The 19,915-nt window shown below is 42.7% G+C and overlaps 1 protein-coding gene across 3 annotated transcripts; it reads right to left on the bottom strand.

The window, feature by feature from the left end:
• Nucleotides 1-5,722: 5,722 nt before the first annotated feature.
• Nucleotides 5,723-19,651, bottom strand: LOC106570696 (low density lipoprotein receptor adapter protein 1-A). 3 transcript variants are annotated; one of them, XM_014143168.2, is made up of 9 exons: nt 19,451-19,651; nt 13,002-13,144; nt 12,496-12,608; nt 12,183-12,297; nt 10,489-10,561; nt 9,247-9,336; nt 8,610-8,746; nt 8,470-8,504; nt 5,723-6,979 (listed from the first exon to the last, which is right to left on the bottom strand). In XM_014143168.2, the coding sequence occupies exons 1-9, from the start codon at nt 19,533-19,535 to the stop codon at nt 6,838-6,840; spliced, it is 933 nt and encodes a 310-aa protein (XP_013998643.2). In that variant the 5' UTR covers nt 19,536-19,651; the 3' UTR covers nt 5,723-6,837. The 3 variants fall into 3 exon arrangements, with proteins under 3 accessions (XP_013998643.2, XP_013998644.2, XP_013998642.2); XM_014143169.2 differs by lacking the exon at nt 19,451-19,651 and adding an exon at nt 14,640-15,069; XM_014143167.2 differs by lacking the exon at nt 19,451-19,651 and adding an exon at nt 14,106-14,538.
• Nucleotides 19,652-19,915: the final 264 nt, after the last annotated feature.

Below are 19,915 nucleotides of genomic sequence, written 5' to 3'. Positions count from 1 at the left end.
GGGACACACTGAAACACACTGGGGGACACTGAAACACACTGGGGGACACTGACACAGACTAAGACACACTGGGACACACTGGGGGACACTGGGACACACTGGGACACACTGGGGGACACTGAAACACACTGGGGGACACTGAAACACACTGGGGGACACTGAAACACACTGGGGGACACTGACACAGACTAAGACACACTGGGACACACTGGGGGACACTGAAACACACTAAGACACACTGAAACACACTGAAACACACTGAGACACACTGGGACACACTGAGACACACTGAAACACACTGGGGGACACTGGGGGACACTGAAACACACTGGGGGACACTGGGGGACACTGAGACACACTGGGGGACACTGGGGGACACTGAAACACACTGGGGGACACTGAAACACACTGGGGGACACTGAAACACACTGGGGGACACTGAGACACACTGGGAAACACTGAGAGACACTGGGACACAGACACACTGAAACACACTAAGACACACTGGGACACACTGGGGGACACAGGGGGGGACAGGGGGACACTGAAACACACTGAAACACACTGGGGACACTGACACACTGGGGGACACTGGGGGGACACTGACACACACTGGGGGACACTGGGGGGACACTGACACACACTGGGGGATACTGGGGGACACAGATTGGCACACGGGACATGGGACACAAGTGATAATGGAAAATCTCGATGACACTGATGAAAATGAAGACTTTCACAAAATATGAAAATAATGACAAAAGGTTCATATATTGGCTACAAATGAAGCTACAACAATCCTTGGAATGTTTCCAGATTTCTATGAAATATTTCATATAATTAATTCCAATATAAGTGAAATAATTTTCCTTCCAACAAATAGTATGTCTAAAAGCCGATGTTCTGTGTTTGAATGGTGTGGGCGTATACCGGTCAATAAAAATATGAATGACATGTAAACAGCTGATTGGCCAGCTCAGCCAATGAGCCAATAAGATATCTCGGACAAAAACATGAAGTCATCCTCTATGAGGAAATAGCAAGCATTTTTTTAGCGGTCTGTTTGAGATCAAGTTTGAGTTGGGGCTTTTTAAGTGTTTTTTCTGAAATGTGTCCTTTGGCCACAAATACAGATGTACGATCTTAATTTGAGCCAATTTACTACAGCAGGAAAATATGAATTATTTACATTTTACATTTTACATTTTTACATTTTTACATTTTTTACAATTATCTTGTGGATTTTAATTTAGGGACATGTTTGTAGGGGAAAATCATATCTGAAATTTTAAAGTGGAAGTTACAAACTTCAGAAGCCTTTTCAAACCTCAAATACACTACAAGTTTTACATTTCCTGCATTGTAGAGAAGTTCTACTGCAATACGGTGATCAAATGAAGATCCTACATCTGTATATGACGAGTCAACAACATTATTTTGGTATGAGATAACAGATTAAGTGTTTTTTTAAATGTGACATTTTCACTGGACAGTTACTTTAAATGTCAAGGAAGAAAAAGCTCAATATTCTCTGCCTGTCTGTCACTCAAGTGGAGATCAGACATGGCAACAGTGAGACTCTAAGCCTGTGTGCTTTCATTCTTCTGTCTGCTCCATCGAGTCCAACTACCCCTTTCAATCCCTTCTCTAAAATCTCCCTCCATCATTTCACCATGCAGACCTGTGTTGTCAGAATGTCTAGAGGAAGGAGCCGTGTCAAATCAATGGTGTTCCATTCCATCATCTCACTCATTCAATACATTCTACATAAAGTGCATTTTGCCGTGCAATAGATAGGAAAATGGAGTTATGGATTTGTTTAGTTTTTTTTTTAAATGTATTCAACTCTAGGGACTTCCACATACACAGTGTATTCCAACCATTATTAATGAAGTAGTCCTAATGTATTAAACATAACTGCAGTTAGTTTAGGTTTTTCTCCTGAAGAATATCAATCAATCCAAATGCTGCAACTTTGGTCCTGGAGGGCTGCAGTGTGTGCAGGTCTTTGTTCCACCCCAGTGCTAACACATCCACTTATCCAGACAAGAATATGTTTAATCATGTGTGTTAGTGCTGGGCTTGAACAAAATCATGCTGCTACTCTAATCAACTCAAAGTGAAGACCATTCAGACTTCAGCTTGATGTTGTGTTTCTCTGGAGAATCAGAACTAAGACAGGGTCATAGCTCCTAAAGCTCTTCAGTACCAGAAGCAACTCTTGAGAGTTGAGAGTATTCAGACAGTGTGAAGAGGACTCTGGAGAGGCTGAGAGTATTCATGGAGAGGCTGAGAGTATTCAGACAGTGTGAAGGGGACTCTGGAGAGTTGAGAGTATTCAGACAGTGTGAAGTGGACTCTGGAGAGTTGAGAGTATTCAGATAGTGTGAAGAGGACTGGAGAGTTGAGAGACACAAGGGTGAGCACGCAAACAGATAAACACACGTTTTCACACACACACTCTGGTAGACTTGTGCCCTCTCTCTTACACACACACACACGCACGCACGCACGCACGCACGCACGCACGCACGCACGCACGCACGCACGCACGCACGCACGCACACACACACACACACACACACACACACACACACACACACTCTGTCCCTGGAGCCTGATTTTTGACAAGTGGTTGTGACAAGATTACTTCACCCTCTGCATTATTTACCAGTGACTTGCCTCAAAGGAAATTTTATCCTCTAACTTTAAGATTTGAAATAATGTGTTTTCTTGCTCTCTGGCACACACTCTGTCAGGAGACTGTAGAGATGAATAGATAGTGACCAGCCACACCTTGACCTTAACACACTCGGTGGGTGGCATATTGATCACAGGAGATCGGTGGCACCTTAATTGGGGAGGGCGGGCACGTGTTAATGGCTGGAGCAGAATCAGCGGAATGGTGCCAACATCAAACACATGATTTCCAGGTGCTTGATGCCCTCCTGTTCCAGCCATTACGAGCCGTCCTCCCCTCAGTAGCCTCCACTGACGTGGATATTACTGTTGTCTGTAGGGTGTGCAACACACACCCTATAATGTATGGAGTACATGTTACTGGCATTTTCTCAGCTGCACAGTCCTGTAGATAAAAGGTGTAAGGACTTGGTATAGTATAAGGTCATATGGCTTCCTCTATTTTGCTTCATTACATTTCAGTCATTTGGCAGATTCTCTTATCCAGAGTGACTTACAGGAGCAATAAGGGTTAAGTGTCTTGCTCAAGGGCACATAGAGAAGATTTTTTTTCGCCTAATTGGAGGAAAAGGGATTCGAACCAACGACCTTTTGGGTTACTGGACCAACGCTCTTAACCGCTAGGCTACCTGCCGCAGGATTTTTATTTTACATGACCTACAGTACACTGAACAAAAATATAAATGCAATATGTAAAGAGTTTCATGAGCTGAAATAAAAAAATCCCAGAAATGTTCCATACACACAAAAAAGCTTATTTCTGTCAATTGTTTTGTACAAATGTGTTTACATCCATGTTAGTGAGCATTTCTCCTTTGCCAAGATAATCCATCCATCTGACAGGTGTGGCATATCAAGAAGCTGATTAAACAGCATGATTACACAAGTGCACCTTGTGCTGGGGACAATAAAAGACCACTCTAAAATGTGCCGTTTTGTCACACACCTCAGTGCCACAGATGTCTCAAGTTGAGGGAGTGTGCAATTGGCATGCTGACTGCAGGAATGTCCACCAGAGCTGTCGCCAGAGAATTGAATGTTAATTTCTCTACCATAAGCTGCCTCCAAGTTCGTTTTAGAGAATTTGGCAGTACGTCCAAACTGCCTCACAAGCCACAAGCACAGACCACGTGTAACCACGCCAGCCCAGGACCTCCACATCCGGCTTCATCAACAACATTGGGGGCTTGGTGCTGAGGAGTATTTCTGTCTGTAATAAAGCGTTTTTGTGGGGAAAAACTCATTCTGATTATCTGGGCCTGGCTCCATAGTGGGTGAGCCTATGCCCTCCAAGCCCACCAATGCCCACCCCTGCCCAGTCATGTGAAATGCATAGATTAGGGCTTAATGAATTTATTTCAATTTACTGATTTCCCTATATGAATTGTAAATCGGGAAAAAAAAGTATTTGAAATTGTTGCATGTTACATTTATATATTTTTTCAAAATAATTCCCAGTGGGCATGCATTATATCATACTAGTGTTGTCAGTTCAGTGATGGAGAGGGAGGGAGGAGAGAAGAAAGGAAGCCATTGAGGACTATTGAGATGTAGCCAGCGGTGGAACGTTGTGGTAGAGTTCAGCTCCCTGCTGGTGAAATATAAACTGTATTTCAGTCTTCTACAGTGGCTTGTGAAAGTATTCACCCCCCTTGGCATTTTTCTTATTTTGTTTTTCTTATTTTTGGGGGGTTTGTATCATTTGATTTACATAACATGCCTACCACTTTGAAGATGCAAAATATATTTTCTTGTGAAACAAACAAGAAATAAGACCAAAAAAATATTTACCTTGTTAAGTCAATACTTTGACAAGCCAACCATTTGCAGGAATTACAGCTGCAAGTCTCTTGGGGTATGTCTATAAGCTTGGCACATCTAGCCACTGGGATTTTTGCCCATTCAAGGCAAAACTGCTCCAGCTCCTTCAAGTTGGATGGGTTCCGCTGGTGTACAGCAATCTTTAAGTCATACCACAGATTCTCAACTGGATTGAGGTCTGGGCATTGATTAGGCCATTCCAAGACATTTAAATGTTTCCCCTTAAACCACTCAAGTGTTGCTTTAGCAGTATGCTTAGGGTCATTGTCCTGCTGGAAGGTGAACCTCTGTCCCAGTCTCAAATCTCTAGAAGACTGAAACAGGTTTCCCCTCAAGAACATCTTTGTATTTAGCGGCATCTATCATTCTTTCAATTCTGACCAGTTTCCCAGTCCCTGCCAATGAAAAACATGCCCACAGCATGATGCCGCCACCACCATGCTTCAATGTGGGGATGGTGTTCTCGGGGTGTTGAGTTTGCACCAGACGTAGCGTTTCACACGATTTCCAGAAAAACTCATTTTTAGTCTCATCTGACCAGAGTACCTTTTTCCATATGTTTGGGGAGTCTCCCGCATGCTTTTTGGTGAACACCAAACATGTTTGCTTATTCTTTTCTTAAAGCAATGGCTTTTTTTCTGGCCAGTCTTGCGTAAAGCCCAGCTCCGTGGAGTGTACGGCTTAAAGTGGTCCTATGGACAGATACTCCGAGCTTTGCAGCCCCTTCAGGGTTATCTTTGGTCTCTTTGTTTCCCCTCTGATTAATGCCCTCCTTGCCTGGTCTGTGAGTTTGGAGCGTTGGACTTGTAACCGAAAGGTGGCAAGATCGAATTCCCGAGCTGACAAGGTCAAAATCTGTCGTTCTGCCCCTGAACAAGGCAGTTAACCCACTGTTCCTAGGCTGTCATTGTAAATAAGAACTTGTTCTTAACTGACTTGCCTAGTTAAATAAAGATTAAAAAAATGAAATAGCATGAGAAGCAACTAGGGTTACAAAATTCTGGAAGCTATCCCAAAATGTCCTTGTAATCCAGAAATACAGATTGAAGGATTCCTGGAATAAGCAGGAAGTCCAGAATACGCCAATCACAATTTCTAGAACATTTTGGTAAAGTAACTGGAATTTTACAACACTGGCAGCAACACCCTCCTCTGTCTGTGGGTGTTACGCAACAAGAAAAAAAAAGTAGACCAAACATCCTTTTAATTTCATATGCACGATTAAAAAAGTTTTATTCAAAGTTCTGCTGGTATACAGTACAGTATTACATGGTGCATTGGTCAAGATAGGCTACAGAACAGGGTGAAACTGGCCATGGAAGGAAGGATTTCAATATAGTACATAACTTTCCTGGGTCACATTAAGAAGGCACAAACAGGATAAATAGTTTTGAAGAAACTGGGGGGGGGGGGGGGGAATAATTCAGGAAGTACCTTTTTTTCCCCCCCAAAGTGCTTTCTGCTGTTTCATGGCAACTGAACTTAACTCTAGTATGCGAAGACTACATCCCCTATACAGAGGAGGGAGTACCAACATGTATTGTCTTGCTTGGTCTGTATTGAGGCTTTGTAGTATCAAGTGTGTTTATGTAGAAGACTAATCCAAAACTTAATGTGACAGTTAAGATTTATATTGAGATTTAGAGCTGACTGAAATCATACACATCCCATCTTTAGTTAGAAAAATATATAAATTATAACCAACACAAAATAAATATATAGGTAAATAGTACCACTTATGGTCCAAATAGTACTGCCACAGTCCAAAGAGTACTGCATACTGCTATGGGCCAAAGAGTACTACTACGGTCCAAAAAGGACTAGCACCTACTATGGTCCAAATAGTAATACTATCTACTACTGCAGTACATAGAAATGAAAGAACAAAAGTAACGGCAGGGGTTGTAACGGTAAATAGGATTTGGGGGGGGGGGTCAGTCCCCAATTGAAATCCCTAGACTCTACCCATAGATTCTTCCTGGCGGCCCCATGTAGATCTTTAAAAACTTGGTTGAAACTTCAAAAAAAGAAAAAAAAAGCAATGACAGAATTTCAACCGAAAGCTCTCAACCTATGCAGTCCATTCAGATCTATAAGGGGGGAGGGAGTCAACTTGGGAATCAGGACAGAGGCAAGGGACTGGTTTGGAAGGGAGCCAAAGTCAACACCTCTATGGGCCCCCCCCATCTCAAATTGAGCCCTAGACCTATGCATTTGTGCAGACCTGAGAGGAGGACACAAATATGGTATACTGTAGCTCCAGCGTAGGGCCTAGGGGTTGATTTGGGATTAGGCCAAAGAGCCTCCGGTAGCCAATCAGAAGAGAAATAAGAAGTCATCTCCATTGGTGGTGTTCTGGTTGCATGTGTTCCCATTGGCCAAGTCAGGTTCTGTCAGCCAATCCTGGGGGGTCACCCCAACGTCCAGGACCTGGGGGTTAGTACGGGACACCGCCAGTCTGGAGGGGGGGGGAGAGATGGAAAGGGAGAAAGAAAATGTGATGGAATTAAGAGAGGTAGGTATGCATGTAATGCACTGCAGAGATTATTAGCCGAGTGGGGTGTTCAAACCACTCTAACCCTGACCGCTCCACTACAGAGAACCAGCAGACCCCCCCTCTAACCCGCTCCACTACAGCGGACGCCCCTCTAACCCGCTCCACTACAGAGGACCCACTCTAACCCTGACCGCTCCACTACAGAGGACCCACTCTAACCCTGACCGCTCCACTACAGAGGACCCACTCTAACCCTGACCGCTCCACTAGAGAACCAGCAGACCCCCCTCTAACCCGCTCCACTACAGCGGACCCCCCTCTAACCCGCTCCACTACAGCGGACCCACTCTAACCCTGACCCGCTCCACTACAGAGGACCAGCAGACATTGAATGATCCCAACCAGAAGTGAACTGATGCAGTATGTACAACAGTGGGTCCTATACAAGGAAGTAGTACGGCTGATGCAGTATGTACAACAGTGGGTCCTACACAAGGAAGTAGTACGGCTGATGGGGTATGTACAACAGTGGGTCCTATACAAGGAAGTACGGCCGATGCGGTATGTACAACAGTGGGTCCTACACAAGGAAGTAGTATGGCTGATGGGGTATGTACAACAGTGGGTCCTATACAAAACTTGCTTGAACTCTCAATTCAATACATGAGATATTGGGTCTGGTAGGAGTTGACAAAAGTTGGTTTAAAAAAAGTAACATTAAGAGAATTCTGAATAAAGAAATTAAATAAGACCTGCATCCCCTGTACTTAGTCAATATTTTACGGTAGGCACAGCGTAAAGGCTAAGTATTATAATAATAGTATTACCAAATAATACCACTTTTCTCTGGAAACAATGTTCATATACTCTTTAGACCTTAGAATAGCCAATTATATACACTTAATCTGTTTGGCTTCTTTATTGGACAAAATGTAACTGATTAATTAAATGTAATATTTTAGAATATTTACATACAGGTTTTGTTTTCCTTGAAGAGTTTGTCCTAAAAATCTATTGTTTCAACAATATTTTATATAACAACATGTTTGATGTACAAGATGTATATTTGTACAGACTACACCTAATATTTAACATAAGAGGTATTTGGATTTAAATTATATTTCTTTTAATTCATATTCTAATTGCAATTTTATATCCTGTTCACCGCTTCAATTCAAATTCAATAATTGAAATGTATGATTCATTCTGAATTGAGGCCGACCCTGCTCTCTGTATCATCTCTACCTCTGACTATTTCTCTAGTCTAATCTTGTAAGTCTGAAGGTCCATTCTAGACGGAGCTGTTGAGTCATTCTCCAAAAGCTGTAATCAATCTCAGGGAAATTTCATCTGAGAAAAATCAATGAGCTGATTGATTTATGTTGTCAAAATCAGCAGCAAGAAGTGCCTAGCTTATTGACAACAGATACATTTTAGGACGAGTGTCTTACCTAGAAAAAGCCTCATCCAAGTCTTCCTCAATTTCCTGCAAGAGAGAGAGAGAGAGAGAGAGAGAGAGATTGTGAGTTTGTAGCCAAAATATTTTTCTCCCATTTAGACAGAAACGCTTGATGGATGATTTGAGACGTACCCAGACAGTGTTGTTGTAATCAATGTTCTCGGGAGCAGTGTGGTCGTCCACCTGTAACTCCTCGTTGCCATTGGTTTCCAGAACCACGGCAACATGAGTCCGTTCCTCCAGGTCCAGTAGGTTACCCATGGCAACATCTATGGAGACAAAAAATAAATAAACAAGCCAATCAAGTCAGTAAAGTTGTGTTTACAGTTGGACTCCAACTGCTTACAAATGTATTTATTTTTAATTTAAAATAAATTCAGGCTTAAATCCTAAGGATCCAACCAAGGCCGCAGTAGGAGGAAAAGAGAAGATATCGGAAAGACGTTTCATTGCTAAATAACAAAGTAAATGTTATTCTGATTTACACTGTAGTCATTTAGCAGATGCTCTTATCCAGAGAGACGTACAACTACTGCATTCATCGTAAAATAAATCTGTTGAACAATATATTTAAAAATAAACAAGGTATTTTGTATCTTCTGAATGTGTGCATTGGATAAAGATGGAGAGCGCGTGGGTCTGAGGCTGCGCTTACACAGCCAGTCCACTTCTGATATTTTTCACAGCTGATCGGATTGGTGAGAAATAAAAAAAAAAAATGAATTGGGCTGCATGTGAAAATGCAGCTTCAGTGTTGTGATCACCTTACCTTCTCCTTTCAGACTAGCCAGGCTGTTGGATCCTTCTAATTGGGAGCTGCCGGTTGCTTCTCCAGCCGAGCCAGACTTCACCCTCTTCTCTACAAGACACAGAAACTACCATAAACACACACACACAGCTTCTACCCCCAAGCTAAAAGACTGCAGAAACAATTAATCAAAGCAGCTACCCAGACTATTTGCTTTGACCGCCTATTATTGTTTTTGCACCGACTGACTCACTGGACTCAACCCAGACTGTTAATACACACGCTGCTACTCTTGTGTATTATCTGTCCTGATTCCCTATTCACCCCTACCTACATATCACCTCAACTACCTTGTACACCTGCACCGGTACTCCTTGTACATAGACACGTTGCTGTTATTTGGTGTCACCATTCTCCCCCCCCCCCCCAATAGAAGATTTCTTACTTTTTAACTCTGGATTTGTGTAAAATGGGCTCGTAAGGAAGCATTTCACAGTAAAGTTTACACCGGTTGTATTCGCCGCATGTGATAATAACATTTGATTTCATATAGAAAACGTTAAACTGCGACCTTGTGACGCGTGTTAATAAATGTAAGTGTGCGTGTTTCATCTCCTGGGTTGTGTGTAAAAAAAAAAATAACAAAAAAATAGAATGTTATTGGCTGCATACACACATTTAAAAACAGATGTTATGAATCGATCCACCATTGAGCACAAAAACAACACTTGTGACAGAATATTTTACATAGAAATAACATCTCAGACAAACCATGCCTGACTTCATTTAAAGGCCCCCAACACTGTGCTTCTAGCTCCGACAGTAATATCTAACAATCTAAAAAGTAACAGGACGAGCAATGTCGGAGTCTGTATGCATACATACGGACGAGCAATGTCGGAGTCTGTATGCATACATGCATGCTAGTATGATATATATAGCTGAAGAACAGTATATGTAACATCACAGAAATAGTTGAATAGGATGGCCTTAACTAGAATACAGTATATATAAACACACGAAGTGGGTAAAGCACTATGTAAACATTATTAAAGTGACCAGGGATTCCATGTCTGTATATGTAGCCGGCTAGTGACAATGACTACAAGTTCAGGGCAGGTGAACTGGGCGGAGGCTGGCTAGTGGTGACTATTTAAAAACAGTCTGATTGCCTTGAGATGGAAGCAGTTTTTCCAGCCTCAGCTTTGATGCACTTGTACAAACCTCGCCTTCTGGATGGTAGCAGGGCGAAGAGCAACCTACCTTCTTTGGCAACCTGCCAGAACTCAAAGGCCACTCTAAAGGCTTGTGCTACAGTCAGAGTCACTGCCTGGGCCTAGGAGAGAAAGAGACCATTCACAAAACTGTTATAATGCTCTAAGACCCAATGAAACAACATTAACTTTCATTAGCAATCAAAGGACACTTGTAAGCCTACGCGAGGGGGGAATTAAGAGTACAGATTATTTTAATGGGACAACATACAAACGTTATTGAAAAATACCCTTTGAAAAACACACTTTTATTAAGGAAAAATATGTATTAGTGTTCTCCAGATTCCCAGCAACACAGGCAGTCGAAAAGGAGATGCGAGGAGTGCAACCTTCTAATGTTTCCCCCGGAGGAACGAGAGAAGGCCAGTCAGATGTAGGGGTTATAATGGAAGCAAACATGTTTTAAGGCAGGCTTTTGTTCCAGCCCTGCTTTAATACACCCGATTCAGGTGCTCAAAGTCCTGTTGAGCAACTGATTAGTAGAGTCAGCTGGGTTAGAGCAGGAATGGAACAAAACCCTGCACAACCAGTAGTTATAGTAGGAAGGTTGTTCGATCCTGTTCTGAGGAGTGGAGTCATTTCCGTGTCTATCCCCTTCCCTAAATCAGCGTTTCCTCAACCCTGGTCCTCCAGTACTGTAACCCTGGTCCTCCAGTACTGTAACCCTGGTCCTCCAGTACTGTAACCCTGGTCCTCCAGTACTGTAACCCTGGTCCTCCAGTACTGTAACCCTGGTCCTCCAGTACTGTAACCCTGGACAAGCACACTTGATTCAACTATTCATTAAGACCCTCAATGAGTTAAACGAGGTGTGTTTGACAAGGGTTACAAATGAAACTGTACTGTTGGGGGGGTACTGGAGGACCAGGGTTGGAAAACACTGCTTTAGTGTTCACACAACTGAAAGATAGCAATAAAAATATATTTTTTAAATCAACATGCAACAATTTTAAAAGATTTCACCATTCTAGTTCATATAAGGAAATCAGTCAATTGACATAAATGCATTAGGACCTACTCTATGGATTTCACATGAGTGGGAATACAGATATGCATCTGTTGGTCACAGATAACTTTTAAAAACAGTGACATCAGCACACAGTGAAGCCAGTGGGACATACTGCCAAATTCTCTAAAATGACGTTGGAGGCGGCTTACGGTAGAGAAATTAACATTCAATTCTCTGGAAACAGCTCTGGTGGACATTCCTGCAGTCAGCATGCCAGTTGCACGCTCCCTCAAAACTAGAGACATCTGTGGCATTGTGCTGTGTGACAAAACTGCACAATTTTAGAGTGGCTTTTTATTGTACCCCAGCACAAGGTGCACCTGTGTAATCATGCTGTTTAATCAGCAGCTTGATATGCCACACCTGTCAGGTGGATGGATTAGCTTGGCAAAGGATAAATGCTCTCTAACATGTATATAAACAAATTTGTGCACAGCATTTGAGAGAAATGAGCTTTTTGTGCAATATGGAACATTTCTGGGATCTTTCCTTTCAGCTCATGAAACATGGGACCAACACTTTACATGTTGCATTTATATTTTTGTTCAGTGTAGATAGGCAAAACAAATATATAATTCAGTTAGCCTACAGGAGGTCCAAGCAGAGGCATAAGAATATTTCTTAAACTCATCCAGTCCTTTCAGATTACAGGGGTTGTGTCAGTTCACACTCACCACCTTCCTCTTGGAGCAGAGGTAGGCGTGGCACTCCAGTGTTCCGTTGAGGGTGTTCTGGGAAATGTAGGCAAACACCTTGTCGTGCAGCTTGTCTGCCGTGCAGTAGGATATCCTGCAGGATACAAGTGCAAAGGTTAAAATGTCAGAGGGCAAAATAAATTCAGCAGTTACAGTTATGGTTCAAAATGGCAAGCGTCCTCAGAGAGAGAGGAGAGAAAGAGAGAGATATCACCCAGCTCTGTTGAGGTCTGGTCTCCTGTAGGGAGTTATGTTTTCAAAGACATTTCCCCTCTCCCTACCACACACCCACCTGTATATGGAGATGTTGTCTAGCAGCTGGTTGGTCAGACTATCGTAGAGCATTATACCCTGAGGAGAAACCTTCAGAGACACCTTCTGAGGCTTCTTACCTCCCGCTTTGGCCTGGAGGGGATAGAGTTGATGACAGAGAACATAGATTCATTACAAATCAATTATTCCTAAAGGCTATGGCCTGGATCAACATGAGATAACAATAATTAGACAAAGATTTTAAAATAATCACAATAAAAGCAAGATATATCTATCATCAGTAAGCATTGATGCTAAGATAAGACTATAAACAATATAATGAAACCAATACAGCTAATTTATCTTTTGTTTCTAAAAGGAACATGCCACGTCATTTTGTTATCTTGAAGCAGGAGGAGGGGAAAAAAATGCTGTTCTTGAGAGCAGAAACAATCAAGACCAACCCCAAAAATATAATCAAGAGTTTAGGAACTTCCTGTGCTTTGAAGTTCCAATCCCTCCTACTTGTATGACATCACAGCTCACCGTGGCAACGATCCTCTTGACAGCAGCTGCTGATAGGTCCTCTCCTTTGGCCTGGTCCACCAGGGTCATGCCTAGGTGGCGGAGGTTAAAGGTCATGCCATCTACAACAGTCTCCCTCGTGTCGGTCCAGTTCTCAGGAAGTTCTAGAGATAAGAAATATAAGGGGGGGGGGGGTGTCAACAATAGCAAGGTTATTATAGTAAAACGAAAACTGAAACTAAAATAAATAATTTAGTAAACTGAAACTAAACAATTTGACGGCTTTTATTATCTTCTAAACTTTGGCCAAAAATGAAATGGGGTTTAATGCTGAAAGTAGATGGAAGTTTCAAACAGCTAGTGATAATGATGCACAAGCTAGGCCTATCACTAACTAACAGGGAAGAAATCCGAGGGTGAGCACGGAGCGTGACTGGGCCAAGCTAGAGCAGCTTGTGAAGTTGCTGGAGCCGTTCGCAGACTTCAAACTGACAGCCAGTCACTGTCTGATGTGGTGTCGTCTCAACCGCGAGTCACACTTGCAGTCAACTACTGTTGCAAAACAGTTGGCACAGGTCCTCCTGAAGTCACTGCGTGAGCGCTTTGCATGCACACTGAATCCTCTGGCAGCAAACTTCAACCCTCACTCTACAGCAGCTTGCTCAACATAGGTGGAGCCACTGATGAGGGAAGCAGAGTCTTTTGTACTTCAGCAAATCAGAGAGTACAGCCATGGAGCAGCAGGACCCCAGCAAGATGCCAGCACGTTGAATCCAGCAAGCATCTCGGCCGCAGTTCTTCAGAAATATGGCTTCCTCGTATCTAAGACTGTCAGAGGGTCAACCTGGCAGGGCATTCAGTGCCCTGTCTGAGCTGTGGAAATACCTGGAAGAGGTAAAAAAGGGGGGCATGTTTACAGAGTCACCTCTCCAGTTCTGGCAGGCAAGGATGGCTGTTTATCCAAAGCTGTGGTTTCTACCCTTGCATCCCAAGCGTTAGCGGAGAGAATATTCTGGTCTGTAGACAACTGTCAGTAGGCTTGAGAAACCAAACAACCACCTAAGTTCGCATGGGCAATGCCCTTGAGGACTTTCGCTATTTTTTTCTTTCTTCCATTTACTCAACTGGGTAGGACTTCCAAGTGTATTGGCTGATCCCTCCTGATGACCTGGTTGTATGAAGGAAGCAGCCAATGAATTTTACTCTTGAAGAAGAACATGTACTATCCCAAGATATAGATGTCCTCAACGGTGCTGCCAATGCTCTCACAGAAACCCTCATGACACAGAGATGAGTTGTGAATCCAAGTCTATGGTCCCATCTCCTTATGCATTACTGCCCCCCAGTGGCAAGAAGTGACATTCCAAAAAACAAACTATAAGCCTACAACACAAATGTCTCCTAGACTCCCACAGCTACTTTCTCTTCCAAACAGTAATTAATACATAAAAATTAAACAATAAAAATGTTTATCAAAGTAAATAACCAGTAAATCAAGTCAGAAAACTGACTAAAACTAAACTGAATTTCAAATAAAAATCTAAACTAATATTATTATTATTTTTAAATAACAAAACTATAATAAAGTTTGAACCATAGAGATATATACTCTATGGGATCAAGACCAGTAGAAGGTCATGACCTCCAGGTTGTTCTCACATGCATCTGTCCAGTTTCCAAGCAGCTAGGTGGGTCAAAGTCCAGATGCTATATTCAAATCATGTTTGAGAACAGGGTCAATATTATGAGATGGATATAGGCTGTGCTAGCGCTAGCTGCCAACGCCTAGCCTGCTGTGCTACCGCTAGCTGAACAACGCCTAGCCTGCTGTGCTACCGCTAGCTGCCAACGCCTAGCCTGCTGTGCTACCGCTAGCTGCCAACGCCTAGCCTGCTGTGCTACCGCTAGCTGCCAACGCCTAGCCTGCTGTGCTACCGCTAGCTGCCAACGCCTAGCCTGCTGTGCTACCGCTAGCTGCCAACGCCTAGCCTGCTGTGCTACCGCTAGCTGCCAACGCCTAGCCTGCTGTGCTACCGCTAGCTGCACTCGTCACGGAGAAGAAACGTTAGTGGGCGTGGCATGTGGATGGGTAACCAGGCAAATTAAACCTTAACACACAGTAGGTAACTTCATCCTACTTCCCTGTTTAATTGAAGGGGAAAGACAGGAAGCCAGATGGGGGGCAGTGAGTAATATTAACGATCGAAGTCCATTTTCTCCTTATCTGTTCTGTAGCCTGGTGCACACTGCCATACACACAGATGCAGACACACATTCCCTCGCACACAGACCTTCTCTCTCTCTCTCACCCAGACGCACAGACCTTCTCTCTCACACAGATGCAGACGCACAAACCTCTCACACAGAGATGCAGACGCACACACACACACCCTTCCCTCGCAAACGTACACAGACCTCGTCTCTCACACACACAGATGCAGACACGCCACATAGACGTTCTCTCACAGACGCGAGCTACCACATACACACCATCCCCAGAACGGTTACATTTAAAACTAGAAAACAATCCCAGTGTTTTCTGGATTGTTAACCATGATTCTGACTAATGACCATAAACATCACTGTATATCATGAGGAGGATTACGTGTGTGTGTGGTAACATGCAGCTCTGCTTTGAGAGGAGGCTCCAGCAAGACCAGGCAGGCGCATGGAACCCTGACTGACTGCCTGAGGACCAGAAAACAAGATGGATGGCTTCAGGTTCAGGGGTTAGTGAGGGGAAATCAGCTGAACGTACAAGACATCAAAGAAACACACTCCTGAAGATCATCATTAATGAGTTTCCCTTATCAATCTCTCAAATCAAAGAATTTAGCAGAGATGGTTATGAAGGAAGAAGTCAACTGAAGTGATTTCTGATGGACTTGTTCTTGAGTGCTTCTTTGCATCATTACCAAGTCTTCAAGTATGAGGGATAAGATGAATGGAAAAGGGAGAGAGAGAAATTAGGGCAACAGTGGAGGGACAAATGGAGATGGCTAGGATATGCCTTTCTGTCATATAGATCCAGTGTGTCACTTTAGGTCTACATAGTCTACGTTATCTAGGGACATTGGACTACTAAGAGCTGACTTCTGACACTGACAGGGCTCACATCCAATGAAAACACTGCTTCTTAGAAGACCTGAGGGCTATGTCCAATGAAAATACTTCTTAGAAGACCAGAGAGGGTTCAAGTTCATGTGAGGTTTCTGAATGTAAAGTTGGACCTATAGATTAGACTACAGTGACATACACACGATAACGCAGGGAGGTCGACCCCTCAGTCCCAATGCAGATCAAAGGTAACAAAAACATTGCCACGGCAACAGGGAACGCGTCAGAGCCCTCGATCAACAGCCAATTAGAATCCAGGGATTTCAAGGCGGATATAAAATGACTGAACAAACAATAATAGTGAATTCTCAGAACTCTGTCAACTACACCTATAAGAATGAGGAAAAACATTACATTCACAGAAGAAGTCACCACATACTAGAGGGGGGTAGAAACTAAATGGATTTCACAGAACTAAGTGTAGATACTATAGAAGTGACTGAACAAACATAATTGATACATACAATAAATGCCTAATGAGTATTATAGGTCCTAATTCTATAGTAGTTACTGTGGAAATAAGCAGAGCCTTATAATACTGTGTAATAAAGAGGACAAGCAATACTGTTGGTGATATGGACGTGATGTGGCCTCAAATGGACTTATATTACCCAATGGTCCATGTGTCAGAGGCTGTGGGAGAAGAAGAAAAAACTGCCAAGGTGGCTTTTACCTCAACCCAGTTTTAAAACCCTCTCTAACCCAAAAGCCATCTGTTTGACATTGGATAAGATGAAAGGGAGGGTGAGGTGTGTTGTATACATTGCCCTTGGCGTTGCAGAGAAAAATGAGTTTTTTTTTTTTTTGGGGGGGGGGACGGTAAATGGATTATACATCGGTGCCTGAGGGCAACTTCTATCCAAAAGGAAGATATTGTCCCCAGTGTACATGCCTGACCATGGCCAGTCCTGCAGGCTGAACGATATGGGTTAGTAGTGATGACAATACTCCCCCCCCCCAACCCCAACCTGGAAAACAGATTCAGACCCAGGCAACCTAAACACTCTGAAAGCCAGAAAGCCGGTCACTCACTGCCAGTAGCTTTAAAGCAACATTACCTTCCTCCACCCTGTAGCTCTACATCACAGTTAAATCAACATTACCTACCTCCACCCTGTAGCTCTACATCACAGTTAAAAATCAACATTACATTTTGTGTTGTTAACTTTAACATGATTTCATGAGTTATTTAACGAGGCAAGCCAGTTAAGAACAAATTCTTATTTTACAAATGACGGCCTACCCCGGCCAAACCCTCCCTTAACCCGGACTATGCTGGGCCAATTGTGCGCTCCCCTATGAGATATCCGATCACAGCCGGTTGTGATACACCCCTGGAATCAAACCAGGGTCTGTAGTGACGCCTCGAGCACTGAGATGCAGTGCCTTAGCCTCTTATTTAGACCGCTGCGCCACTCGGGAGGCCCCTATCTAAAACCCAACATCCATAAGTGTGCGTACGTTAACAATGGAAGAAGCACCAGCAGTACCCAAACCTGAACCCAGCCATGCTGCGGACCAGAGGAGAAGAGGAACGAGGGATTACTGGGCCCAAAATCTGTCTTCTCCAGCAGGTGGTGTTTATGGATATATTTTTTTAAGCTCACCAAGCGAGGAGTTTTTGTATGGAGGACAATGAGAGTGTGTTGCATGTGGTTAACAAAACATTTAATGGTTTATTTGCTACGTTCCGTCTTATTTGATAGAATCTAAGTTTGGTTGAGAATGTACGGATATAATAACTGAGAAAAACACTTTATATATCAGAGTTGCACCTGGTCACACGCATATCTGCCCCATCATTGGCTAGAACGGTCACACCTGATCTTACCTCCCCACGACTACCTTCCATTTATTTAGAAATACATTTATTTGGTTGTCAGAGCAGCCATTTGAGTATGTGGTTAATAACATGGATAATGTGTGGATTTACTGACTGTAGCTGTTATCGTGGCTATAGTGATTAGTAGTTCTAGTTTCTCCGGCCGCCATCGAGTCACCCATCTAGCCCAGGATCAAGTGAGATTTAGCACACAATCTGCATCCTACCCTATTCTCTACATAATGCACTACTATTGACAAAGGTCCCATAAGGCTTGGGTCAAAAGTAGTGCACTATGTAGCGAATAGGGTGGCCAACTGACCTTTAGTATGCCCCCACAGTGCCTGTAGTTGTTACATTAGCGTACAAAAACAGCTACTGTGTTGTATTCCAGTTCCATTGACAGGGTTCCAAACTGGGTGAGAGAATATTCCAACAGATTTAAGAATGGGGATGACCAGGGATGTTCTCTGTTTAGTGAGTCTGCCAGATCAGAGGCAGTAGAGATGACCAGGGATGTTCTCTGTTTAGTGAGTCCGCCAGATCAGAGGCAGTAGAGATGACCAGGGATGTTCTCTGTTTAGTGAGTCCGCCAGATCAGAGGCAGTAGGGACGTTGATAAGTGTATGAATTGGACCATGTTCCTGTCCTGCTAATCACTCAACATGTAAACCAGTACTTTTTGGTGTCAGAGAAAATGTATGGAGTAAAAAGTACATTATTTAGGAATGTAGTGAAATAAAGTTTTCAAAGTAGAAATACACCAAAAAAACTACTTAAGTAGTACTTTAAAGTATTTTTACACAACTGATATTTATGTACAGGCAAAATAACCCTTATTAGGCTACTGTAATAGTACACTGAACAGTATCAGTAAAAAAATAATAATAATAAAAAATAAAGAGTCCCCAATATAGGGACAAAGTAGACCGTGTACAGGAAATAGAGTACTGTTATCCAAACATGCAATTAAGTCATTGCATGAGAGATGAATATGGTTATCAAGGGTGTGGTGCATTTCAGGCTCTGATCTCATAAATTGGGAAGACTTGGGGATAGTGGATCACTAGATAGGAATGTCCTCAGCCTACACTGCCAGTTCTATCAAAATCCCTAGAACAAAACAATAGAAAAAGCCGTATTATATTGCGACCGGGTTAATTTAATAGGAAACACGTAGTTGCTCCATGTTTTTTACTTGATTGGTAGCGTAATTGTACCACCAATAATGACAACAGTAGGCTAGCCTAGTGAGTGAACTAATGAAAAACATGCCATGATATATGATTGATGAAATTATGTACAAACGTTGCACTGGATGTAACAAGTGTTACTAAGTAGCCAACAAACGATCCGAAATTCGGCATATCATGAAAATTGGACCCACAAACAAAAACAAACTGGCAAGTGTTAATAATTCGCTGTAGTTACACTACTAAAACAATTGTTTGGTTGTCGAATGCCTTGTTCACTTGTTCAAATATCAGAGGAAGTTTTCACTTTATAACAAAAAATAAAATAAAAAACTTACTTTTATGTTTGCCCGAATTCCACGAACGTTTCGCGATACTTGGACTTCGGATGATCGCTCTTCCAGCCGACCTTAAGGCATCCATCACCGACTTCAGGACAAGAAAACGAGACAAAAAGAGTTTGTAGACCGCTCCGAAAGAATGTAGTTGACTTCCAGTGTTTGGGATGACTTGAATTAGGACCCGGTGGGCGGCCCTATATCTGCTAATGAACGGAACGGGTAATCCCCAGCAAACATACGTCAGGAGAGGGAATCCCAACAGGCCAAAATACTAATGAAAAAAAACCTAACTAAAAACTGCCTTTGTTTTATTACCTGTTATCTGCAACTGTGATATCAACAAGTGATAACGAAGATGATAGATTACTTGTCACAATGTTTTACAACTTTTTTAAAAATGTTTTAAAGCGCAACAGTTATGAGTTTTATCAACAAAAATAACGTACTGTCACCACCTTGTGG

The sequence above is a fragment of the Salmo salar genome, chromosome ssa14, assembly GCF_905237065.1.
Source record: "Salmo salar chromosome ssa14, Ssal_v3.1, whole genome shotgun sequence".
Classification (NCBI taxonomy): Eukaryota; Metazoa; Chordata; class Actinopteri; order Salmoniformes; family Salmonidae; genus Salmo; species Salmo salar.
Note: the sequence above shows the minus strand (reverse complement) of the source record. Positions and strands in the feature narration are given on the sequence as shown.